This window comes from Hippoglossus hippoglossus, chromosome 1, assembly GCF_009819705.1.
Source record: "Hippoglossus hippoglossus isolate fHipHip1 chromosome 1, fHipHip1.pri, whole genome shotgun sequence".
In the NCBI taxonomy this organism is placed as follows: Eukaryota; Metazoa; Chordata; class Actinopteri; order Pleuronectiformes; family Pleuronectidae; genus Hippoglossus; species Hippoglossus hippoglossus.
In genome coordinates this window covers 14,643,790-14,670,949 of record NC_047151.1, presented here as the reverse complement: position 1 = coordinate 14,670,949, position 27,160 = coordinate 14,643,790, and the positions used below count along the sequence as shown (strand labels likewise).

The following is a 27,160-nucleotide window of genomic DNA, read 5'->3' as shown; positions in this document are numbered from 1 at the left end:
ATAGCCAGACCTCTCACCGAACTCCTTTGCAAAAACAAACCCTTCAAGTGGGAAGAACCCCAAGAACAATCTTTCCGTCAGATGAAGGCAAAACTCTGTTCGGCATCCTGTCTGGCCTACCCAGACAAAGACAAAGAATTTCATCTTGAAGCAAGTTTCTCATCCCACTGTCTCAGTGCGGCCCTGGCACAGAAGTACGACACCGACAAACGTGTTGTTGCCTACGCCAGTCGACCCCTTAGCAGTGTGGAGATAAAATTCTCCGACTGCGAGAGAGCCCTCCTGGCCACAGTCTGGGCCGTAGAACACTTCCGCAGCTACATTGGAGGACAGAAAGTCATCATAGAGACGTGCCACCAACCTGTAGCCTTCCTAAACAGCCAAAGGCTGAGGGAAGGGCGAGTCACAAACAGCCGCATAGCTGCTTGGATGATGGCACTGCAAGGCTATGACATTGAGGTGAAGTACGCCCAAAACAATAAGATGGCCCTGGGTAAAGGCCTGGCTGACTGTCACCATTGCGATGAGGACGAACAGCCACCTCCCATATCTCTCCTAACAACCACTCCATCGCTGCCTTCCCACCACCGATACTATGAGGAGAACGTCTGCCAAGATCTCCCCAAGGTCTACGTTGATGGCTGCTCATTCCATCACGAGACTCAACTCCGTGCCGGAGTGGGTATCGCCTGGGTCGGCTATAACCGCAGCGAACCAGACCACTACCAACTAGGGCCCAAGACGAGTCAGTACGCAGAGATTGCCGCTATACTCATTGCTCTGCAACAAGCCGCTAAGCTGGCTATAACACAGTTGGTGATCTGCACAGACTCCAACTACGCTCGGCACAGCTTCATCTCCCATTTTCCTTTATGGAAGGAAAAGGGAATGAAGAATGCCAGGAATAAAGAGGTCAAACACTCAGAGCTTTTCCTAACCTGCGATCAACTGGTAACAGACAAAGGACTGACGGTCTACTGGAAGAAGGTCAAGGGTCACTCCCAGATCGCTGGGCAGGAAAAAGATGGAAATGACGAAGCGGACCGCCTAGCCAAGCTAGGCGCAGAACAAGGCACGCCCTGGGAGCTACAGAGCGAGGGACTCCAAAGTCCCCAAACCTGTGCAGTGAACGCCATCACCCGACGACAAGCAAGAGAGAGGCAAGAGAACCCCCAAGCCTACGACCAAATCCTGCACCTAGGCCGTAAACCTGGAGACGCAGACTTGGTTGCTATGCAGGAGCAGGACTCTGTTATCAGCGCCATCCGGCAGATAATCATGAACCCTCCTCAGCAAGACGCACAACCCTCAACTGATGAATCCCGAGAGACAAAAGCATTCCGACGGGCATTACCTCATTTAAGGCTGGAGAAAGACTTACTCATCTACGCCCGCGATGGCCAAGAACCAAACCGGTGGGTCGTCCCTACCGACCATAGGGGGGTAATGTTAGTTCATGCTCACGATTCCCCTGTCGGAGGCCACAGAGGTTACAAAGCCACGTTAGCTACACTCCAGCAAGTCGTGTACTGGCCATCAATGGCAACCGACACCCAGGCATATGTACGAGGGTGTCTCACCTGTTGTCAGTTCCAACCTTCACGACCACTGAGTCGAGCCCCACTTCAAGGAAGGGGGGTGACATTTCCATGGTCCCACCTCCAGATCGACTGGATTGGACCAGTCCCAAAATCCTCACGAGGTAACAAGTACCTTCTCACGGTTACCTGCGCCTTCACTAAATGGGTGGAATGCCTCCCAGCGCCCAATGACACGGCCGTCACCACAGCAGTCCTACTGTTGAATCATGTGTTCAGTCGCTGGGGCCTACCACTCTCCATTGACTCAGATCGTGGAACCCATTTCACCTCAAACGTCATGACCTCCCTATGCGACGTCCTGGGAGTCGAAGTCAGGTTCCACATCTCTCATCACCCCCAATCATCGGGCCAAGTTGAGCGTGCCAATCGGACCATTATCCACATGTTAAAGAAGTACGTGGGAAGTAATGGCAAGGACTGGGATGTGAAACTTCCCCTAGTGTTAATGGCAATCAGGTCCACTCCGCACCGCTCCACAGGGGTCACACCCTTTGAAATGATGACAGGAAGGCAAATGACTCTCCCCCTGCACCTGTTGTACCAGGCTGAAGACCTCAGTGTTATGACCGCATACACTGCCCACCAATACGTGGCAGAGCTGCGTGACCACCTCAAGGCAACATTTGCCTTGGCACAGGAAAACCTGGAGGCCAGTGTGAAAGCTTCGAAGGCCTACTATGATAGGAAAACATCCCACCGTGAATACCAAGTGAAGGACAAGGTGTTCTATTTCAAGTTCATACGACCAGTGGGGGTTTCCAAGAAATTCCTCCCCAGCTGGATAGGTCCCTTCGAGATCGTGGGAAAACTCTCACCGGTAGCATACCGAATCAGGATCCCGAAAGAGAGAAGACCACCCACATACAAATGGGTCCATGCAAACCAGATCAAACCGTATGAACCTTCCCCAATCTCAGGAGCGGACGCTGCCCCCACACCTGATAGGGGGGAGCAATCCCAACTCCAACAGGGAGACCAGTAAAATCACTCACACCATCAATAGTTGCATGCCTTACAGACTCTGTCAGTAATCGTTAGGGACGACTTAACGTATGTTCAGGTAGCGAAAGACCTAATGTTTGACCTCGTTGAGAGAATTGTGAAGTCTGCTACCACTACGGTTATACAGCCCTCCCAGATATACATTAAGTCTTGGCAGTGCAAGTCCAATATCGGTAGATCCGCAGAATCTAGAAACCGGATTCATCATAGATTTACCGATTAGGGAACCACAGAACATGTACCTCCTAAATTCCGTTCTCAAGGTTGGGTTTTTGGTAGGATAACACACATGTTTCACCTTCAAACACCACCACTACTCGCCTACCTCAAACTTTTCCTGCTGCTCCTTTTTCCCTTTCTTTTCATTTCACGCTCATATCAATTCATGGATATGTGACAATGACTGCCGATCGCATTATGTGAAAGTGAAATTGTGTGCCGTATTTAGAAATATTATATAGCCTCTGTCTGCCCAGACATTTTGTTATGCCTCTGTCTGCCCAGACATTTTGTTTTGCCTCTGTATGCCCAGACATTTACAGTCTCTCTGCCCAGATTATGCCTCATGAAATGAACTAACATTAACTGCTTCAACCTCACTCAGGGATTACCTTTCCGTGGATTATAATTGAACCCTCGACCCTAGGGTTTGCCCTGGAAACTGTGGCCAATGCCCCACTCTCCAGACCAAAGGGGGGATGTTGGGGATCGAGCCTAGACAAAGGGTCGTAAATGAGGCCTGCGTGTGCTTTTCAAAGCCCTGTCTAGAGTTTTGCTCTCTCAGGAGACAACCCTCCCGAGATTCGACAGAGCAGCCATGTTGTCTTGACCGGGGCCCTCTCCAGGAGGGAGGCCGGACAATTCTCAGGTAATAAATACCGAGAGCTCCCCCAAATCAGGGCTCATTCCCCGTGCACTGAAGATAGGACCAGAACCTCTCCAGGTTCCCTCCAGATGATCCAGACACTTAAGGGAGCAACCACAAACGTTTGTAGTTTTTATATTTTTTTTCTCCTTTAAAGTTCATTCAACCTCTTTTAATTTTTCACGTGAACTTTACTCTGAAAGGACCGCAGCAAAAGTCGAATACTCGCCGGCCGAGTTACCCACAGACTTTTCCTCCGCTCCCACAAATCATAGCTGCTCCGCCGCTATTCATCCCTGCAGAAGAGCAAGTTTATATTCGCCAAGGCATTGAGACTTTTCGCCACGGAGAACGAGACCGATTTCTCTCCACTTTCCGGCCGCAGCTTTGCCCCGCTGCCATCACACGAAGCAGCTGATCACTGTTTCCGACGGCCACGAACCAAATCCACTCGTCTTCCCGGAACGCGCCGCTCGCGCACGAACCAACCGCGGAACATCGACAAGTAAGAGGCTTATGTCTGGGCAGAGACTAGTTTAATTATTAGTGTGTTACTATTTGAGCGTACATTTGTGTGAGACCGCTGTGTCTAATTCTATCTACATTGTGCCCGCGCGTCGCGACGTATTCGGCATTTCCGGCTACGTCACCGCGTTGTGTTACCGTCAGACCGACTTTACGGAGATTCTAACCTATTAAAAGATCGGTACACAGCGGAACGGATCTTAGTTCGTTCGCTTGGGTACCGAGTGGTAGAGTTCCCGCAAAGCTGTCTCTGGCGGTGTTTGAGATCTCCTCTGATAAATTAGTGTATAACTTTTCCTTCCTCTCTCTCTTCTCTCCTAAATCCGCCTGCATGCACGTCCGAACTGCATCCCCGCACTTCACGTCTTATATACATTCTAGAATCTAGATAGTGCGATCGCATCTCGACGCCATTCGGCGCTTTGAACCACGAGATAGATCAAGGTAACCTTTGTCCACCATTCCCTTGTGGCCAAACCACATGGTGCATCGCCATTTTGTAACCCGACACCACGTGTAATTTGTACGCCATTTTGGATTTCGTATACACACACACCACGTGTAACTTGTACGCCATTTTTGATTTCGTAACCCGACACCACGGCTTTAGACGCCATCTTGTCTCCATCTTCCCCGTACATATACACACACACACTCACCCACACACACACAGACACACACGCACACACACAGACTCGCCTCCGGGTAGATACATTGGAGGCATTACATATGGGTTACGATTGTAATAGATGCTTGTGGTGTTTTATCTTTGATATAGTGGGTTTGCTGTGATAATAGTCATTGAGTTACATTGATGTCATTATCCTAAATAAATCCCCTTTTATATTTAAAGTACCGGTATTTTTGTGATTCTTTGTGCATATGTATATGTGAATACAGCTGGATTATGACTGCCTGTGCTCGAACTTAAAACCTTCACTGTTCATTATATAATCATTAATAGGAAATATTGAGATTTCTAATTGAACTTTTCAGATTATGAGACTGATCTTTATTGACTGATTGTTGGTCCCTGATTCCAGGGTGGTGCCCCGTCTTTGATAAATTATAATTACAACTTTTATTATTCTTAATTGATAATTTTATTGTTTTTCATTAATTATTTCATTATTCTTAATTGATAACTCTATCATTTTTAATTAATTATTTTATTATTTTAATTAAATAATTTTATTTATTTTAATAATCATATTTTATGATTATTGAAAATTAGCCAACATCCAGTCTACCTACTATTGCACAACACCAGAGAACAGGTTCTCCAACAGCTATTCTCCCAGATTTAACTGAGTGACACGTTGGAAAGAGAGTTTATCAGAAAGTTGGCCCAGCTACACCTGATTGCATTTAATTACATATTTTAAAAGTTCTTAATTGCATACTTGATAGCTTAAATCTTGATGGCTCAAAAGAGCACATACCTCTGCCAAGGCTAGAGAGTCAACTGAAATTCAGTCAAGCTGCAACAAATATGCCTGATTCTTTTAATTTAGATCCATTCATCATTCTTTGGGAAATTTTTCAAAAAGTCCGAAAACACAATAATCAAACAAATAATCCATCAAGTTGTCTTTGCGTATTCCTGCTAACTGAAAGACAGATGAACAACATAAGAAAAAAACATAACCTACAATATACGAAAATATATTTATAGTTAAATATTTATTTTTACAAAAAATATAATATCCATCTGGTTAAACTCAATGTCTGCTGAGAAAAAAAAGGTGGGTAAAATTCTACGTGACTATAGTTATGTTTAACAAATGAGTGATGTGAGTGACTTTCATTTCATTTGACAGGAGTCAGTGTTGTATTGATATTGGTAACAGGAAATAATAGGTTTCCTGCTGATTTAGTTTTTGGCAGATCATCTGTTTCCTGTGGGTGGAAATCCTGCAAAGGAACATTTTTTACTGTAAACCACTTACAAACACATTCATTTCTGAAATAGGAACTTTTAATTAGTTTTTACATTGGAAACATTCTGCTCTTCAATGAAATCACATTATTTTGTACATTTGCACAATTGTCATGGTTTGTAAAGACAGAGACGTTTTCACATGTTGTCGATACAAACCAACGAGGCTATCTGCTTAATTTCTTTCTTCTCCCCACACTCCATTACACATGCAAACAAACCCTTATGAAGCTAGGTCTTAGTCAGCAGTCGTCTCTACTTCAGTGATGTTTGTCTCGCCAGCTGAAGACTGCAGTTATGAAGAGTGAGAGCACGGGCAGGCAGGCAGGTCGGTGAGCGACAGACAGGAACACCAGCCAATCATTTTATTTTCTATTTCTGAATGAAATGATTGGTCATTTTTATTACAGTCCTGTGAGGGCCACAGACAAAACTTTAAAAAATAAAAAGGTTTCAGAAACAAATGATCAATCCTACATTTATTAAAAACACAAGTCACAACAGCTCTTACATTTTCTCTCTTTGCATTTCGGAAAAAAAGAAGAATTACACTAGAGAAGAACATTATAAACAAAATTGTCAATGCCACATCATTTTCAAAACAAAATCCAAATGCAAGCAGCTCTTTTAAAATATAGTGGCACTGAATCGTTTTAATAAAAAAAGCTTTGATTATGATCTCCTCACTTAATAGTCATTATATCTATCGAGCCTCTGAAGTCTCTTGAGTCTGTAATGGCAGATTTTGCATTTGTGTAATGTTTAATAGAAAAACAGATATGTATTTAGAAGAAGTAGATAACAAATGTGTTTCTGTGACTTACAAGAGTTGCAGAGGGGACTATAAGTGTTTATGACCCCTACATGTGTGACTTAGCAAATGGTCACAGCAGGGGTTACTTAGTGTGTCTGATAGAGATGGGTGAGGGGAACTCTGCATTGTATACAGGACTGGGGTCTTTTGATGTTGTAAATGAAGATAGGGGATCTCGGAGACAGATTGTCTCATACCAGAAGTCACACCAGGGGTCTGGGACGGAGATCTGAGACAGGAACTCTGCCCACCCTGGTCAGAGATCAAGAGGCTGAAGAATACTTTTTGCTCCTCGCAGGGAGGGGCTTGTGATTGTATAAGTGAAGTGATTCTCCTATGCTCTGGGCTCATTCTATACACGTTACAATAGGTGGCTGTGTGGGGTGAGCCCACCTGCAGGTGTTAGAATTGAACTTTCCGAGAGACAATGTTATGTGTGTATTATTAAACAGAAATTGCCACCACAAGTCTCAATGTTTTGTAGGCTATAACAACAGTACTGAAATTAACATCACTGTCCAATGCCTTCCTCGACCTGGCTGTAGCTAAACATCACAGAAGATATCTGGTTCAGTTCTTTTCCCTCCCCACGCTCCATAAGACACACAAACCAACCCTTACCAATATAAGCCAGGTCTGAGTAACCACTGGTTCCACTGTTAATGATCCAGGGTTCGCTCCATTTTTTTGGATCCTGTGGGGATTTGTTCAGATACACTCCTAAATTAACCCTTTTTCCCACATCGGTTGGGTGGGTGAAGAGCAGCCAGGTTTTGTTGCTGTTGTGTTCATCCTTAGTATCTGCATCTTCACTTTGAGCTGGAAAGGAGACCACACTACCCTGACAACCTGAAGCTGTTTCAACAAGCTTCTCACTCTCCTTACTGCCGGTCTGTTTGGCAAAATCAACACCCTCGTTCTGACTGACAGCTTCCACTCGATGGCCCTTCGTACTACGGGCGTTGCAGTAGACAACAGGGTTGCCTTTGTCATCTAAGAGCTCTGCCATTTGACATTCACCTGATTCGGTTTCAAGCATGTTGCAAAACTGCCACTCTGTGTCTGGATGATCAGCGTACAGGGCGAGTGCATATGAAGTAAAGGCGCAGGAGCCTGGCTTATTTGGATAAGCGTGGACAGGAACAATCAACCTGCCGCTCTGTGTTTGAAGACCATGGCCCGGCCCGACAGCAAATGTGGCACAGCAACAGATTTCACACTGCTTCAAATCTGTTAAATCTGTCAGCGCGCTCCACTTTTCACCATCATTTTCGGTGGTGATGTATCAGAGCCGAGCCTTGTTGCAGCCAGATGTTTTTTGCCATATTTCTGAGTAACCATTTTCAACACAGATGAAAAACAGGTACAGTTTGTTATTCTTCTCATCATACACTGGGCAGGGGCTCATGGTACGGTGTCCAGAACGAAGTGCATTTTTCACTTCTTTTAGCTCCGTCCACTAGAAAAGACACAATTCAGAGGTGTGTAAATAAAATAATAAAATAAAAGTCAATCTAGTTCTGAATATTCTCATGTATTTCAGCCATTAGAAAAAAAGAATGCTTGTGAGACAATTACCTGAATCTCATTAGGGTCGTCCTCCTTCAGCTTTCCTGTTTCCATCACCAGCTTTTCAGCATCAGAATCACTCAAAGTCTTCCACTTCTCTGCAAAGGCGAGAAGAGTTTGATTGTTTCTGTTGTAGCAAAGAGCAGGAATCCTGTACACACATCCATCCTGATAGTCAAAGACAAGCTGCTCCTGAAGTTGGTTTTCCGATGGTTTTACACATGTATTTCCCATGGTGGGTTTACACGTATAAAACAGTCACTCTAAAGAGAAAAGACAGACTCGTAATGTGTGTCTCTCCACAATCACCAAAGTGTGCTGCTGCATTTATAGAGGGAGGGAGGGGTCTTGATGAAGGTGTCAACTGATGATAAATGAAGATGAAGGAAGTTCCCCAGCTGGAGCAGAGCCAAAAGCTATTTGAAAGTTTCTTTCTATTCATCAAAAAGATTCTTTACTTTTCTAACACTGTGTCAATAGAATTATGCCTGAGAAGTATTAACCCTCGTGTTGTTCCTGGGTCGGATTGACCCAGAGTGTGTGTGTGTCTGTGTGTGTCTGTGTGTGTGTGTGTGCGTGCGTGAGTGCGTGCGTGTGGTCATACGCAAGCACTGGCCGGTCAGAGTTAGGGTTAGGGTGACCTAAGGATTGTCATTATCCAATTCTCCTGGAGTAATTGAGACCAAGGGATTGTCATTCTCGATTGTCATGAGAGGGGTCATTTAGACCCCCAGAGGGGGCGCTGTGGTGCTCTGTGGGGTCATTTAGACCCACACCTGATTCCAATTGAAATCAAGGGGGGTACATTAGACCCACATATAAGTCTCAGTGTGCCACTCTCTCACGGACCATGGCACGATGTCGCGTCAGGAGCGTTTCACCAGAGAACAGGTTCTCCAACAGCTATTCTCCCAGATTTAACTGAGTGACACGTTGGAAAGAGAGTTTATCAGAAAGTTGGCCCAGCTACACCTGATTGCATTTAATTACATATTTTAAAAGTTCTTAATTGCATACTTGATAGCTTAAATCTTGATGGCTCAAAAGAGCACATACCTCTGCCAAGGCTAGAGAGTCAACTGAAATTCAGTGAAGCTGCAACAAATATGCCTGATTCTTTTAATTTAGATCCATTCATCATTCTTTGGGAAATCTTTCAAAAAGTCCGAAAACACAATAATCAAACAAATAATCCATCAAGTTGTCTTTGCGTATTCCTGCTAACTGAAAGACAGATGAACAACACAAGAAAAAAACATAACCTACAATATACTAAAAATATATTTATATTTAAATATTTATTATTACAAAAATATAATATCCAGCTGACTCAATGTCTGCTGAGAAAAAAAAGGTTTACGTGACTATAGTTATGTTTAACAAATGAGTGATGTGAGGGACTTTCATTTCATTTGACAGGAGTCAGTGTTGTATTGATATTGGTAACAGGAAAAAATAAGTTTCTTGCTGATTTAGTTTTTGGCAGATCATCTGTTTCCTGTGGGTGGAAATCCTGCAAAGGAACAATTTTTACTGTAAACCACTTACAAACACATTCATTTCTGAAAAAGGAACTTTTAATTCGTTTTTATTTTGGAAACATTCTGCTCTTCAATGAAATCACATTATTTTGTACATTTGCACAATTGTCATGGTTTGTAAAGACAGAGAAGTTTTCACATGTTGTCGATACAAACCAACGAGGCTATCTGCTTAATTTCTTTCTTCTCCCCACACTCCATTACACATGCAAACAAACCCTTATGAAGCTAGGTCTTAGTCAGCAGTCATCTCTACTTCAGTGATGTTTGTCTCGCCAGCTGAAGACTGCAGTTATGAAGAGTGAGAGCACGGGCAGGCAGGCAGGTCGGTGAGCGACAGACAGGAACACCAGCCAATCATTTTATTTTCTATTTCTGAATGAAATGATTGGTCATTTTTATTACAGTCCTTTGAGGGCCACAGACAAAACTTTAAAAAATAAAAAGGTTTCAGAAACAAATGATCAATCCTACATTTATTAAAAACACTAGTCACAACAGCTCTTACATTTGTCTCTTTTCATTTCGGAAACAAAAGAAGAATTACATTAGAGAAGAACATTATGAACAAAATTGTCAATGCCAAATCATTTTCAAAACAAAATCCAAATGCAAGCAGCTCTTTTAAAATATAGTGGCACTTAATCGTTTTAATAAAAAAAGCTTTGATTATGATCTCCTCACTTAATAGTCATTATATCTATCGAGCCTCTGAAGTCTCTTGAGTCTCAATGTTTTGTAGGCTATAACAACAGTACTGAAATTAACATCACTGTCCAATGCCTTGCTCAACCTGGCTGCAGCTAAACATCACAGAAGATATCTGGTTCAGTTCTTTTCCCTCCCCACGCTCCATTAGACACACAAACCAACCCTTACCAATATAAGCCAGGTCTGAGTAACCACTGGTTCCCTCCTTAATTTTCCAGGGTTTGCTCCATTTGTCTGGATCCTGTGGGGATTTGTTCAGATACACTCCTAAATCAACCCTGTTTCCCACATGGGTTGGGTGGGTGTAGAGCCGCCAGGTGTTGTTGCTTTTGTGTTCAGCCTTCGTATCTGCATCTTCATTTTGATCTGGAAAGGAGACCACACTACCCTGACAACCGTCACCCGTTTCAACAAGCTTCTCACTCTCCTTACTGCCGGCCTGGTTGGAAAAATCGACACCCCCGTTTACACTGACAGCTTCCACTCGATGGAGACTCTTACTACGGGCGTTACAGTAGACAACATAGTTGCCTTTGTCATCTAAGAGCTCTGCCATTTGACATTCACCTGATTCGGTTTCAAGCATGTTGCCAAACTGCCACTCTGTGTATGGATGATCAGCGTACAGGGCTAGTGCATATGAAGTAGAGGCGCAGGAGCCTGGCTTATTTGGATAAGAGTAGACAGGAACAATCAAACTGCCGCTCTGTGTTTGAAGACCATGGCCCGGCCCGACAGCAAATGTGGCCCAGCCACGGATTTCGTGCAGCTTTGGAGTCAAATCTGTCAGCGCGCTCCAGTTTTCACCATCATCGGTGGTGGTGATGTAGCAGAGCCGAGCCTTGTTGCAGCCAGAATTTATCTGACACATTTCTTCGGAACCATTTTCAACACAGATGAAAAACAGGTACAGTGTATTTTCTTTCTCCTCATACACTGGGCAGGGGTTCATGGTACGGTGTCCAGGAAGAAGTGCATTTCCCACTTCTTTGAGCGCTGACCACTAGAAAAGACACAATTCAGAGGTGTGTTAATAAAATAATAAAATAAAAGTCAATCTAGTTCTGAATATTCACATGTATTTCAGCCATTAGAAAAAAAGAATGCTTGTGAGACAATTACCTGAATCTCATTAGGGTCGTCCTCCTTCAGCTTTCCTGTTTTCACCACCAACTTTTCAGCATCGGAATCAGTCAAAGTCTTCCGCTTCTCTGCAAAGGCGAGAAGAGTTTGACTGTTTCTGTTGTAGCAAAGAGCAGGAATCCTGTACACACATCCATCCTTATAGTCAAAGACAGGCTGCTTCTCCTGAAGTTGGTTTTCTGATGGTTTTCCACATTTATTTCCCATGGTGGGTTTACACGTATAAAACAGTCACTCTAAAGAGAAAAGACAGACTCGTAATGTGTGTCTCTCCACAATCACCAAAGTCTGCTGCTGCATTTATAGAGGGAGGGAGGGGTCTTGATTAAGGTGTCAACTGATGATAAATGAAGGTGAAGGAAGTTCCCCAGCTGGAGCAGAGCCAAAAGCTACTTGAAAGTTTCTTTCTATTAAAAAAAAAAGAGTCTTTATTTTTCTAACACTGTGTCAATAGAATTATGCCTGAGAAGTATTAACTTCGATCCTGTGTTCACCTGTTAAGCACATCAATGCCTAACAACCCTTACAAGTGGTGAAACATATTTTTCGGGTTATAATAAATTTACCTCTTATTCAAGTATCTCAACTTTCTGAAACATGAAGGTGTCACAGTGTTTACTTCAGTCTATCAACAACTCATTTTGCAGTAGTAATATATGTAAGAAGTACATTCAGTTTTACAATATTGACTGTTTTGCACTAGATACATTTATCCCTCAAATGTGTTGAGGAAAATGATTTTGGTCGTATCAGATATTCTTCCATATGCAAACAGCTGCCTTCCACTCAAACAACCCTCCAGGGAGCTGTTGGCTTTTCCTTTCATGCTCAGTCATGTTTGAACTTCATTCAATTATAGCACACTTACACACTTGTTTCCAAAATCTCTGTGTATCTCCATTCAGTGTGGAACAATAAAGTCAGACAGAGAAAAGTGAGCACAGCCCCTGAGATGAGCTTGAACTCAGTGGCAGGTTGGAGTGGAGTGTAAATATTTAGAAGAAAGAGGAAGTCGTTAGGCCTCAGAACCAGGAATAGACAGATGACACTGACACAGCAGAGTCTCCCATGAGCTGATAATGTATCCAGAGCAGCCAAAGGGACTCTCTGAGGTCTCACTGTGACTGTGAGACCCAGACACTGTTAGACCAGAGTCTAAAATCCATTCATCAACAACATACCAATATTTAAAAAGCAGATTTAACTGAGTGACACGTTGGAAAGAGAGTTTATCAGAAAGTTGGCCCAGCTACACCTGATTGCATTTAATTACATATTTTTAAAGTTCTTAATTGCATACTTGATAGCTTATATCTTGATGGCTCAAAAGAGCACATACCTCTGCCAAGGCTAGAGAGTCAACTGAAATTCAGTGAAGCTGCAACAAATATGCCTGATTCTTTTAATTTAGATCCATTCATCATTCTTTGGGAAATTTTTCAAAAAGTCAGAAAACACAATAATCAAACAAATAATCCATCAAGTTGTCTTTGCGTATTCCTGCTAACTGAAAGACAGATGAACAACACAAGAAAAATACATGACATACAATATACTAAAATATATTTATATTTAAATATTTATTATTACAAAAAATATAATATCCAGCTGACTCAATGTCTGCTGAGAAAAAAAAGGTTTACGTGACTATAGTTATGTTTAACAAATGAGTGATGTGAGGGACTTTCATTTCATTTGACAGGAGTCAGTGTTGTATTGATATTGGTAACACGAAAAAATAAGTTTCCTGCTGATTTAGTTTTTGGCAGATCATCTGTTTCCTGTGGGTGGAAATCCTGCAAAGGAACAATTTTTACTGTAAACCACTTACAAACACATTAATTTCTGAAAAAGGAACTTTTAATTAGTTTTTATATTGTCTCGCCAGCTGAAGACTGCAGTTATGAAGAGTGAGAGCACGGGCAGGCAGGCAGGTCGGTGAGCGACAGACAGGAACACCAGCCAATCATTTTATTTTCTATTTCTGAATGAAATGATTGGTCATTTTTATTACAGTCCTGTGAGGGCCACAGACAAAACTTTAAAAAATAAAAAGGTTTCAGAAACAAATGATCAATCCTACATTTATTAAAAACACTAGTCACAACAGCTCTTACATTTTTCTCTTTTCATTTCGGAAACAAAAGAAGAATTACACTAGAGAAGAACATTATAAACAAAATTGTCAATTCCACATCATTTTCAAAACAAAATCCAAATGCAAGCAGCTCTTTTAAAATATAGTGGCACTTAATCGTTTTAATAAAAAAAGCTTTGATTATGATCTCCTCACTTACACGTATAAAACAGTCACTCTAAAGAGAAAAGACAGACTCGTAATGTGTGTCTCTCCACAATCATCAAAGTCTGCTGCTGCATTTATAGAGGGAGGGAGGGGGGTTGAATAAGGTGTCAGCTGATGATAAATGAAGATGAAGGAAGTTCCCCAGCTGGAGCAGAGCCAAAAGCTATTTGAAAGTTTCTTTCTATTAAAAAAAAAAAGAGTCTTTACTTTTCTAACACTGTGTCACTAGAATTATGCCTGAGAAGTATTATTTTGTAGGCTATAACAATAGTACTGAAATTAACATCACTGTCCAATGCCTTCCTCGACCTGGCTGTAGCTAAACATCACAGAAGATATCTGGTAATTTGTTTCGTTGGTCCTACCCTCCATTTGTTTTCCCTCCCCACGCTCCATTAGACACACAAATGGACCCTTACCAATATAAGCCAGGTCTGAGTAACCACTGATTTCACTGTTAATGATCCAGGGTTTGCTCCAATTGTTTGGATCCTTTGGGGATTTGTTCAGATACACTCCTAAATTAACCCTTTCTTTCACATCGGTTGTGTGGGTTTAGAGCCGCCAGGTGTTGTTGCTGTTGTGTTCATCCCTCGTATCTGCATCTTTACTTACTGGTTAAAAATAAAATAAAATAAATTTCAATATGAAAATCTTGCATTAAGCACTATTTGTATATAGGCCTGTTTACATTTTTTATTGATATTGTAAACAAATATTAGTGATTCTCAATCATTATCTTCGACTAGTTTCTTGAAACGCCAGTCAGACACATCCACAGGGTCATAGGATGTTGTGGGGGTCAGCTTCCTCTTTATAGCCTCTCTAACGATGCATGTAGATGGACATTCAAATGAAATAGTTTAAAGCATATGGAGAAATTGCCCTTGTCATCACTGTTCAGGCGTATACAGTGGAGCGACTACATATTATTCAAAAACAGCACGAGTATGAGCAGGAAGCCAGAACATAAAGAGCACCACCCTGCAGCCCGTAAACATCACAAATATCTCTCTTTCCTCTCCTTCTCCCATTTCCCCTTGTTTCCCTTGCTCTGCACCGCTCTGCCCTGTTGCTCTGTATCCATTCCTTCCTCTGGTGCTCATTAAAAAAAGTAGAGCTGACAGGTGCTGGGGACCCAAGCCAGGGACCCCAGAGAGACAGAAGGGAAGATGGAGGGCACATGAAGGAAAAAACCCTCATCTTCAGACTATTTTCCAAATACATGCACATCAGCAGAATGACCAGACTAAACTGCTTTTCAGGAAACAAAAGTGGGAGAATCTGCTCAAGTTTCGGTTCATGAAATTTCTGCTCACTTGGCAGCAGGGAGGAGAAGTGACCAGGAATAGCACGGGAAGTGAAACAGAGGCAGGAGCAACGTTAGTGTCAAGAGCAGCATTTTTTATTTTAATCGACTGACACCTTCCTCCTCCTCCTCCTCCTCCTCCTCCTCCTCCTCCTCCTCCTCCTCCGCTAACCTTTGTCGTATATTTAAGCAGCAGTGATGTTGAAGATGATGATGAAGGAATCTCCGCGGACACCGTTCTTGCTTGTATAATAAGGTTTATTACACAGAAGTTACAGGTCAGGACGGGTACCGGCACACCCGGAGACGTTCTCGGCCAATTCAGAAGTCTCCCTCGCCGGTGCCGGACAAGCCTTCATATAGGGAAGTTGTTTCCGCCCAGGAAATAAGATAAAATGACGTCATACATAGGGGCCTCTAATACAAAACATGCTTCCTACTTAAAGATGGAAACCCCTCTATCTACTTCCTACTTAAAGATGGAAATCCTCTATCTAACAGGTCAAAGAGAGTTTCTCCGGGTCACAGAGAACTTAACGAGTATCATATCGAATAATAATTAGATTCCTCTGATAGTCAGGAATGAGGGGCCCCCTAATCATGAACATGTCATTAACAATCTATGTTAGCTGAATATACCACACCTTCTACTGTAATGCTCAGCTCAGGGAGAGCGTATAGGAGTAGCGGGATGCTTTTTCTGCTGGTGTGTGATGTTGAGAAGCTCGCCCATCTGAACCTGCAGCGAAGGACCACCCGGGTTGACTCTGTGCTCTCATAAAAACTCTTTCTCTTCACCATTGCTTGCTCTTTCCTCTGCTCATATGTGAGACGTTTTTTGTTTGCATCATGTTGATTTTGCAAGTTGGTAAAGATGAATCCGAGGCTCCTGCAATTCAAGCAAATAATGATGTATCAGTCACAGTTACTTTTGGCTGGTCAGCCAATTTTTTCCAGCAATAGTGATAGATCTCTTATTAAACTAATGTCCATTATAAAACCTGCCTGTTTGGAATGGGCTGTTTGCTTTCACAGCTGCAGGAGCACAGGTGCTGAGACATTCACCAAAACTTTCCAAGAACAAAACTCAGCAGAAAGACAAGAAGGCCATAACCCATTTGATGTGAGTGACTGTGTAGGTAGCATGTGTGTTTTATCCCCGGGTGAGGGGTCGGGTTGCGGGTCATTTGTTAATTGGTCTGGTTTTTACTTGGAGATAATAGTGGAAAATGGGTTGGGTCCAGAACAGAATCTTACGGGTTTGCAAAAAAGGGACCCGTGCAGGACTCTACGCTCCTTCGCTCCTTTACGATCTGGGTGGGTGGAGGGGAGTGGAGATGTTCACTGTGTTCTTACATGATGTATCCTCCAGGATTTATACAGTTTGAGAACAGTCCCAGATAGGGAGGAGAACGTTTTAGTTCTTTGAGGAAATCCAAACTTTCAGAACGGGTTGATAATGTGTTTTCTGGGTTATACAGTATGACGATACTGTCATCACACAGGGACTCTGATGATGGGCTGACACACCAACGACATCACAGAATGCTTTCGGAGTTTGTAACTAGAACCCATTTCCCACATCCGGTTTGTCACATTTGCAACCACATTTCCAACAAGCAAAAACATTTAAAGGTAAGAATAATGTCTGAACAAGGAAACAAAAAACATTCTGTGTTAAATTCCCCTGTTGCTTACAGCTTGTAACAGAAATAAGTAAATGTGCAGGCCAGGTCAGAGTCATGCTGCAGCTCAGCACCGCCCCTTTCAACCATTCACACCCAACAGAAGGCCGACAGAACTCGACAGGGATTTTGTTTTTTGGGTCCGAACCTGACCCAACCCCAAAGTAGTTCATATAAAGCTGCACTGAGTTTGTCTTACCTTGTCTCTCCCCCTATGTTGAGAGAGCACTGTCAGCAACCACACAATGTTAGGATTCACTTCAAAAACAATAGGGATACAAAGCAAGATAGATGCACATGTGCGTAGAGGCAGACTCTTTCATAAGACTAAAAACTGACTGAGTTAAAAGACATGAAAGCTGAGGATGTCCCAGCATATGGTCTCCAGATTTGTAGCAGAATTCCAGCATAAATGGAGCGACGCCGGCGAGCTAGTTCTGGCAGGCAACTCGAGCTGCGCTGTTTCAATCGTGTGACACTCATCATGTGACATACATCATGTGACACACTTCATGTGACATACATCATGTGACATATTTCACTCGCCACTACCATCTACAGTACTCATCCACCTCATTAGGCGGTCTATTTAAGCAGAGGGAATTCCCATCCCTCTCTCTGCTTCCTAACTACTACGCAGTATCACAGACAATTGTGTCAGCCCCTCCACCACCCCAGCATCCACCTGTAGGCTCCGACGGGGGGTTACAGTATTAGCTCATCACTCCCATCATTCCTGTATATCATATGGGGGAGCGATTAAGTCGGAGCCTAGACGCCAAACACTAAACCTGTTCTACTGTTGAATAAACATTCAAACGTGAGTTGTCTGACTGAAATACAACCTTTCCAGGTTTTTGGGTAAGGAGGGATGAATGAGAGGAGCATCATGAAGTGATGTGCGTTTGTGTGTGTAAGTTTGTGTTACATCTGATGGACAGCTCCATTTATAGTCATGCATGCTTGTAATCTGATGCTCGTCTTTTGTTGTGGTGGAGCGGAAAGATCCTCAGGCTGTGTGTTTTCCACGTTATGTTCAGTCTTTGTTAATGTGGTCAGAGATCAATGCTTCAGTCCAAACGTTACTTTTTACTCTGATTTCTTTGCCAAAGCAAACAGATGAAAGGAGTACAAGACTTTTCTCTCAGAATAAATGAACAATTACAGACAATACCAGAAAATTGATGGAAATATACCAATTTCAAAAAAAATGTCAGGTACATTTCATAAAAATATCTTTGGTAATTCCAAAAAGTTATCAGAATGTTCCAAGAAAATCTTATTGAAATAATCTTGGAAGACTTCTAAATTCCCCAAGAAATGTCTAAAACATTTTCATAAAATTGCCAGAGTATGTCCAAAAAGAAAAATTCTAAACTGTATTATTAATATTGAAAAATAACAGGACAATTTTCTTAAAATCCCGGAAATTTTCGGAAAGTTCCCAGAAATGTTCCAAATGTTCATGACTTTTTTTTTTATATTACCATAGTTTCCCAATAAATCTCCAAACAGATCTCAAAATTTTACATAATGATTCCTGAAGAAAATTCCTTGGAAATATCCAGACAAAAAAAAGATTTCTTAATTCGCTCCAAGTACAGGCGGTTCTCCCTACGACAGCAGCATTATTTGCACGTTATCTACTCCTGCATAAAAATAGTCGATGGTGCAGGTTGACATTACATACAGGTTTTCATTGGTCATTTGATGAGGGCAGAATAACATTTAACTTGCAATGTTGGCTTTAGTTTTTACGACAGTTCTTTAGTCGGAATTTTAATGCATTTCCCCAACTATTATTGGGTCATATATAAAACGTTTTTATATACAGATTGTGATTAAAGGACTAAATGCACCTTTTATGTCACACACTAATTTATCAGTCAGAGGCTCAACTGAGGGGCTGCATACCAGGCAGTTTGGGATAAATAAGGACTTTATTTGAACTGTGAATCAAGCAAAGCTGTTGAAGTGGAGCTCCAGAAAAACATAAATAGGGATATTAGCATAATAGGTCCACTTTAAAGGAATCCAGGCACTTTATTTCCAGCTTTTATTGGTCAATAACTTCTGTGACAAAAGTTCCACCGCTTTTCGCCGAAATAGCAACAACTATTACAGTGCCAAGTGGAATAAAACCTCATCGCACCCAATAACCAGAGCATCAACCAAAATAACTTTTAACAGTGCCAGGTAACACGTCATGCCATGGTTGCTTAGCTGGAGTGAACATTGGTTATGGCCTCAGGTTCTGTTCTCCATGTGTGTTTGTCTTTAAATGCTCATTGGTTTAACTTAAGTGATTATTATGACAGAGAGCGCTGATGTCAGTGTGGGAGAAACATGAAGGATCAGGTAAAGGCCCTGTAGGGAGAGGGTAAGAACTGAAACGCAAATAGCAACGGATATAAACACACACTCTTCTTTATATGATGTTCTATTGCCAGGAACTCATAAATACAGGTTGTTTTCTGTCAATTAGGAGGGCAGTTTTTAATGCTGCGCTGTGTAACAAGCCACATCTTTATCCTGTTAAACTTTATTAATTTGGCTTCAGCTTTCATCCACATTTTATAGGGCTTCAGAACGCCTGACTCCCAGAGGTAGGGCTTGTTGAACAGGGCTCACCCACTGTTAGCTACATAAACCGCCATAAACCACACACACACACACACACACACACACACACACACACACACACACACACACACACACACACACACACACACACACACACACACACACACACACACACACACACACACACACACACACACGCAGCAAAGGAAAGAAACAGTGAATCCATATAGGAACTGAGAAAAAGAGATGCTCAACTAAAACCTCAAAGGACACTGTGTGAATTGTATACGTGGTGTACTGGCCAAATGCAGAAATCCAACACTGCAAATATCCTGAAGTGAGGGTAGAAAAATCGGACGTATTTATACTGTCTATTGCAGAAGACAGTGTGAAAAACCTGTTTGATTAGTCAGTTGTAACTTGACACAAGAATTTCACATATATGGCAACAAGTATGCACAAGACTATTTGTGATTCTTGAAAAAACAACCTCATCACAAGATTCAATTAGTAGCTGTTTACATCAAAAGTTGTAGTTTAGCCCATTGTCGTGGAATTGTAGATATTCTTCTGAAGAAAGTTCGTGGGACACAACATATATATACGCTTTAGCTGGCAACAGGATAATTATAAACAAAATATTGGTTAAAACTAAAAACCATTACTTACTTTAGAGGAGGATCACAATTTGTCATTTGTTTTTTCTCATTCTCTACCATCAACCCCTTCCTAAAACACACACACACACACACACACACACACACACACACACACACACACACACACACACACACAGTAAATGGACATGTTTTGACAGGAGGTCATCACTGGTTTACAGAAGTTCCTCTGGAGAAGAAATGGAAAGAGAGCAAGTGTGTGTGTGTATGTGTTTATGTTATGAATAAAACCAAATGACAGACAACCAGGGCGCGCGCACACACACACACACACACACACACACACACACACACACACACACACACACACACACACACTGTAAATGGACATGTTTTGACAGGAGGTCATCACTGGTTTACAGAAGTTCCTCTGGAGAAGAAATGGAAAGAGAGCAAGTGTGTGTGTGTATGTGTTTATGTTATGAATAAAACCAAATGACAGACAACCAGGGTGCGCGCACACACACACACACACACACACACACACACACACACACACACACACACACACACACACACACACACACACACACACACACACTGTCTTGAATGAGGAAGAAGTAAAGGGAGCTGAGTGTTATTTCAGTCACAATGTGTCCACTTGTCACTGAAGCCTGTGACCAAATGCCTTTTTTCATTCCTTTCTTTCTCTTTCAAAAACCATCAAACCTCACATCTGGCGTACAGATGTGTGCCTCTCCTCCATCTCTTGTTTTCTTTATCTCTCTCTGCTTCTTTTTCCTCTGGGCAGGCCTGGTGTTAATCCCTCTCCCTTCCACCTGGTCCAGACCACCCACTCAGCGAGTGGTGCAGCCGCAGCCCACCAGCAGAGTGTGTGTGTGTGTGTGTGTGTGTGTGTGTGTGTGTGTGTGTGTGTGTGTGTGTGTGTGTGTGTGTGTGTGTGTGTGTGTGTGTGCGTGCGTGCGTGCGTGCGTGCAGCAGTGTAACAGAACGTCATGTAGACAAAACAAGAACTGTTCTTGCATTTACAGGGGAAAAAATGTAACGCAGAAAAATTGGAAATTAATGAACATGTATGAATTATTAGAGAAAGAAATAGAGTTGGTTCTGTTTATATATTTTTGATAGCTCATAAAATAATAATCAACCTTTTTATATATTGTAAATGTAACAATTATAATGGCCCTTAACCAGCAATCCTCAGTTCATGCACGGCACCAGCTGGTTTGTGGAAATAAGGACAGAAAATAACAGTGTTGTCTTTAAGAGAGTGGATGCCATTGTTCAGGCTGGTTAGTCTTTGAGATAAAATGTATAATATTCAATTCACCATCAAAGAAAAGTACACACCTTTTTTTATACACTCTTAAACTCTTAAACTATTATGTTGTAAATGTTGTATATCTTACACAAGGACTGTTGCCAGTTTAAATCCTGCAACAGATGAAACATTCACAGGTTAAACAGTTGCAAGAGAATTGAATCATTCTTGGTTTAACATGAGCTTTTTCTGTTTTTAGGACAATGCACTCATAATGATGGTAACTTTAAGCTTATTAAACTAGGCCCAGGCCCCATCCCTCCACCATGTTTGATGGAAATTGATTGAAGTAGTTTTTGCGTAATCCTACACACAAACAAACAAACAAAAGAGAAATGAGTTCAAACTTAACCTCCTTGGCGAATGTAAAACTATCCATTCAAATACTAAAACAAATGTCTGAGGATTGCAGGGGATAAATGATAAGCCTTTGTCTCCATCTAGTGGTGAAAAGACAAACGCAGGGAAACAATATACATTTGCACAGTCGACAGTGAGAAAGATTAGTTACATTTCATGATGAGATAAACACACACAATGAAAATCTATGTTGTGTTTGTTGAATAATAGTGGGATTGTTCACGTGCATATATACAGACAAAAAATGGACTTTGAAGAATATATGTAGAATTTCGGTTTATCCTGTTGAAGACGCTTCAGAACTACAGGAGTAAACCGTATATCATATATTATTTTCATCTGTATAATACACAAAGACTACCAGACAGATTACTACCAAACCTGGTGGAAGGATGCAGTATGGATCAGAAAAGACTTCATTTAGTTTTGTATTTGGATCAGGGAGTGGATCCAAGATCTTTTTTTCACTTTCTTTAACATTGCAAGATGTTTTTCAACATTTTTGTCGATTTCTCAGAGAATGATTCATGAATCTTGTTTGGAAAAAACAGACATGTTTAGATGACTGAAATTTATATTTATGAGGGTGGGAAAATACGTGCAGATCCATATGAAAATTCAGATTTAGTGAATTTGAATGTGGTTTCATGAGTGGACTGTTGGTGGAGGTATACAGTATATGGACATTATGTGGACACTGATGCACTGCCCCCTACCCTTTTGGTCGGACAAAATGTTGGTCCTTCGGTGCGGACCGTGCTCTGAGGAACCTTTCATACCTGTTATTTTGGTTCAGACTAAACTGAAAACTCTGAAGGTACAGAACAAACAAGCTGTAAATAAGAAAGAGCCTCTATTTTGTTCACAATGAGTCAGTCAGACTGAGTCACACTTAATGGTGTGTTTCTTATGACCATTGTGTACAGTGGCATATACTACATGTGTAAAAGCAGAAGAGGTGGTGGCTACATTACATATAACGTCTACTCATACACAGTAAAACAGAAGCACTATTTAAAACAAAAGCACTTTGGATGAAAAAGAAACTGCATGAAGCCTCTATCCAAAACAAACAATCAGGTCCAGAGCCAGGGAGCTCCAAACAGGAACTTATGTATTTTGAATTAGCAGTGACAAGTGAGGCAGAAAGTGGAAAGTGATGCTGTGTTTCCTATTATTGCAGGATGGGGGTTGACAACAGGGCCGAGTCCCTCCGCCACGCTGCAAACACACCAGTGGAATTTGGATGAAGGCAGTGCTGATGATGAGAAACATAAGAGACACAATACGCTGTTGTTCCACACAGTGTCATTGTGACCCGAGGGCTGTCCTGTCACACACACAAAAGTGCAAACACCCACACATGCAAACAAACACACACACACAGACACTCACACACACACACACACACACACACACACACACACACACACACACACACACACACACACACACACACACACAACCCACCCTAACCCACATAGAAATATCATAATTTATCATCTTCCACCCTGGACAGTGATAGAAATCTGATGAATCCACATGACTAGAATGAACTGCTGTGTCATCCTAAAATAAAATATCTAGAGTAACAGGGTTACTTGTGACTAAAACAGGTGCTTAAAGAGTTTAACAATATTTATCTATTATAAGGGCAGGATTAAAAGCTAATTTAAATGCTGCCGCTTTCAATACATCCGTGCTCAAATATATGTGCATATGTTGTTTTCAGGAGTGATCACCTTTAAATTCTCCTCCTGACCTCTGAAAATGGTTGTATATGAATAAATCTGACTTGTAAGGTTGACATCAAAATTTGCCCCAACAGCTGGAAGTCCTCAGAAAATAGCGGTGATAGATATGAACATCAACATTAGGGTTTTTCTTCATAACTCTGGGTAATGTGGATAATCTTGTTTGGATTTGATTTATTTTAGATTATTTTAAAAACTAATCACAACTGAAAATGTATTGAAAGTTACATCCCAGTGAATTCACAGTACAGGGCTTTCGACCTTAGAGTCCAGTGTTAAAGTCCTGGTCTATAGATAGAATATGGACTTTGTCGCCCAGGCTCCTCTTGATTCTTAAATTGTCCCCAAACTAACCCTCTAACCCTGTGGTGTATTGTTTCTTTTTACGAGTCAATCAGGTCTAACTCTCAGTGGGTTGAGGAATTTACCCCACACCCCTCGATTCAGTTACCTGTCTCATGTGGACTGTATAGCTCAGTCAGTAAAGCATCAGGCTTTCAACCTAAGGGTTGCTGGTTTAAGACTGGGTGAAGGCAAGTAACTCCTAATTTAATCATCTATTGTTCACCAGCACCTGTAGGCAATAATCCAATATGGTGGGTTCTTGTATCTTTATCCATCTGACATAATAGCAGAACCCTAATAGTAAACCTAACCCCCTAACCCTGTGGGCCAGTGCATTGCCTTTGGCTCCCCATTTCAGCTGCCCAGTCTTTGGATGAAGCAGGAGAAGTCATTGAGATGTATCAACAAATCCTAAACCTAGCTGCAACCCTAACCCTAAACTTAGCAAGGTCGTAGAAACTCATAGATGGTACCAATAGATCGGGCATGCCCGCATTAGTGGGGGTAGAGCCTACTCTCAAGTCTCTACGACATTCACCAACCCTAACCCTAAAACCAAGTCTTAACCACCAAACAGTCCATTAAAGGGGGGGGGGGGTCATAAAGTGAGGACCGGCCAAAATGTCCTCACTCCTTCGGTTGTAGGCTCAAACTGGTCCTCACAAGGACAGCTGTACAAGAGCAGACAAACACACACAGGCTATTGTCAGTGCACATCTCAAATGGAAATATTTGTGATTGTGTTGCCAAAAGTGGAAGTGGATGTGTGTCGGCTGTTTGAAAAGCCGCAGTTGGCTCGTAAAGTTCTGCACGTAATCCTGCGCAGGTGATGCCGTTTCAGAGTCAACGGTCAGACTGATGCCTCGAGGTCACATGGTTCTGACCAGTCCTCCCAGTGAGAGCTGCTGGACTCACTTGTCTGATCTTATCCCTACAGTAGAACCACATAATTATTAAAGTTAATGCTCAACACTTACAGGGTACAAATATTTCTAATATCACCAAACTTGACTACCACTTGTGTGCTGTTACACTCACCTCAGCCTCCATGTTTTTATACCTCCAGGTTTGGTTTTATGTACATTTACCATATGGTTGTATTATTCCACCTGCCTTTCTATCCTCAAACGAACAACACTGTCGAGTATTAAACAGGGGATATCATTTTATCATTTAGACCAAATTTCCATTGGGTATCAGATTTAACTTGTGCTCAGACCAGAAATAAGGAAAAGTAGTAGTTGAACTTTTTTGACTTATTCTATCAACTTCCTGGACATAAATTAAATCAACATACAGGAATTAAAAGATTTTATGTCTGATGGAATTTGCTCCGTTCAACAAGGAACAAAAAGAAGACTTACTGCAATATGTTTATCTGATAACAAATAATTGAAAATGCACCAGTGTCCCTGACTTCTGCAGTTAAAATCACTGTTTTAACCTCATCCTCTGCAGACAACATGATGAGTTAATGATTGTACTTATGGATCAGTATTAGTTACCTCTCTCATCAGGGACAGTTTCCTGCTGGTGCATAAATGCTATCAACACGTGCAAAAGTTTATGATTTGATAACATGGTACCCTACTTCAGAAAGGTCATGTCAGTGAAACACCATCACGGATTTGTCCATTCTATGCTCTTCATGGAAACACAGATGTGCAGCTTCTCTGGCTCCGGTTGAACTGACGTGGAATGTAGAGTGTCTGGGTAATCAAGGAAATTATTGGTCGAGCCCAATATGCTCTGATTAGCTCGCTCGCTGCTCTCTCTCACTCCCAATAGGGTGAGTTTGAGTTCTGAGGTACAGGAGACGATAAAGGAGTCGACTCTTCTCCCTCCTCCTGTCTTTTTCACTTTTTTCCCTCCGAATTACTTTTTAGAGATGTATGTGTGTGTATGAGGTTGCGGAGCGTCTGTTCCCTCACACCTGTGGCTGTGGCAGACATATCCTGTTTGGAAAAGGCCAAACACCCTCATCCACTCGTTTACACCCCTCCCCACAACCCTCCCCTCTGCCAAACCAGGAAGTGTGCGCAGGAAACAGCTGTCCCTCACGTCCGCCCGCTCGCCTCTCGCCAGGTGCATCCTGGGAACGGAGCGATGTGTGACCGTCGACATGTGGCTGACACTGTATGAAGTGTCATTACAGTAATCAGGATCACCGTGAACTTTGAATACAGTAAGAGGATAAAAGTAACAGCTCCTTGATACTTAACATCTCTTCCGCTGTTTCGAATTATATAGATGTACAGTATTTGGGCCGTGATTTACAGCAGAGTTATAATAAAATAATTAATTTGTGTTTAATCTACTTGATACAGTTTCTCACAAATGGTCACTTCTGGTCATTTTAAAGGGGGACTCTTTAATACACATCAAAGTCTTTGAACAGGAGTGTCAGGAATAATAAAACATCTCTGGTTCTGCATTGATTACATTTTTTTCTTCTGAATTCTCCATCATGATTGTCACAGCGTTACAGGCACATGATGCTTAATTCTAAACTCTTTGTGTTGATCTATTTCGATTTATGCATTTGGTTCCTTAAAAGTCCATTATCATTTTAAAATGTAAAATTTTAAAGTAGAAACAATATTTTTCTCCATATTCTGCACTTTCTCTGCTTGACACTCAAATTCTATTTTATTCTAAATCAATAATTTTGAAAGAAATTACTTCTTCTTTGTGTAACAGTTACAATGATTCATGGATGGTAATGAAAATTTGTGAAATTTGGTTAATCTTGAATGAATTTAAGGGGACTGTTAGGCCTTGTATGTGCTCAACACAATTTTGTTTTTTTTATCTAATTATCTTAAATTTTTACCACCAGAAAAGCATTTAACTGTCCAAACCTTTTTTTCAGATTTTAATCTACAAGACTTTGATCTGATGATATCTTACATAACATTTATTTAGCATACACCTCCGCTAAGGCCCTTTGAATTTTATCAAGCTGCACCAAATTTCACACACTCATTGATATTGGTTCCCTAAATATGATTTTTTCTTTTAAATCAAGATCCATGAAATAATTCTTGAGAAATTCACAAAACGTCTTATCCCACAATGCTAACAAAAGTTTTTTTCATGATCTGCTCCTTAATCTGGATACGCACCAAAAGTTAATGGATTCTTCCTTGG

The 27,160-nt window shown here is 41.6% G+C and overlaps 1 protein-coding gene across 1 annotated transcript; it reads right to left on the bottom strand.

Annotated features, from left to right (window-relative positions):
* Positions 1 to 6,529: 6,529 nt before the first annotated feature.
* On the bottom strand, positions 6,530 to 26,134 carry LOC117772251 (sialidase-4-like). The gene is made up of 6 exons (XM_034603657.1): positions 25,944 to 26,134; positions 12,104 to 12,117; positions 11,690 to 11,889; positions 11,311 to 11,570; positions 7,224 to 7,942; positions 6,530 to 6,654 (listed from the first exon to the last, which is right to left on the bottom strand). Exons 1-5 carry the CDS (start codon positions 26,132 to 26,134, stop codon positions 7,258 to 7,260), a joined length of 1,350 nt encoding a protein of 449 aa, XP_034459548.1. The 3' UTR covers positions 6,530 to 6,654; positions 7,224 to 7,257.
* Between the last annotated feature and the right edge of the window lie 1,026 nt (positions 26,135 to 27,160).

What these genes read in the sequence shown, in the direction of transcription:
- LOC117772251 (XM_034603657.1), bottom strand. Translation starts at nt 26,134, where the DNA reads ATGTCGACGGTCACACATCGCTCCGTTCCCAGGATGCACCTGGCGAGA. An exon ending in ACGACCCTAATGAGATTCAG is followed by an intron (nt 11,571 to 11,689) that starts GTAATTGTCTCA and finishes TGTCTTTTCTAG; the next exon opens with TGGTCAGCGCTCAAAGAAGT. An exon ending in GAAATCCGTGGCTGGGCCAC is followed by an intron (nt 7,943 to 11,310) that starts ATTTGCTGTCGG and finishes TTGCTGTGCCAC; the next exon opens with ATTTGCTGTCGGGCCGGGCC.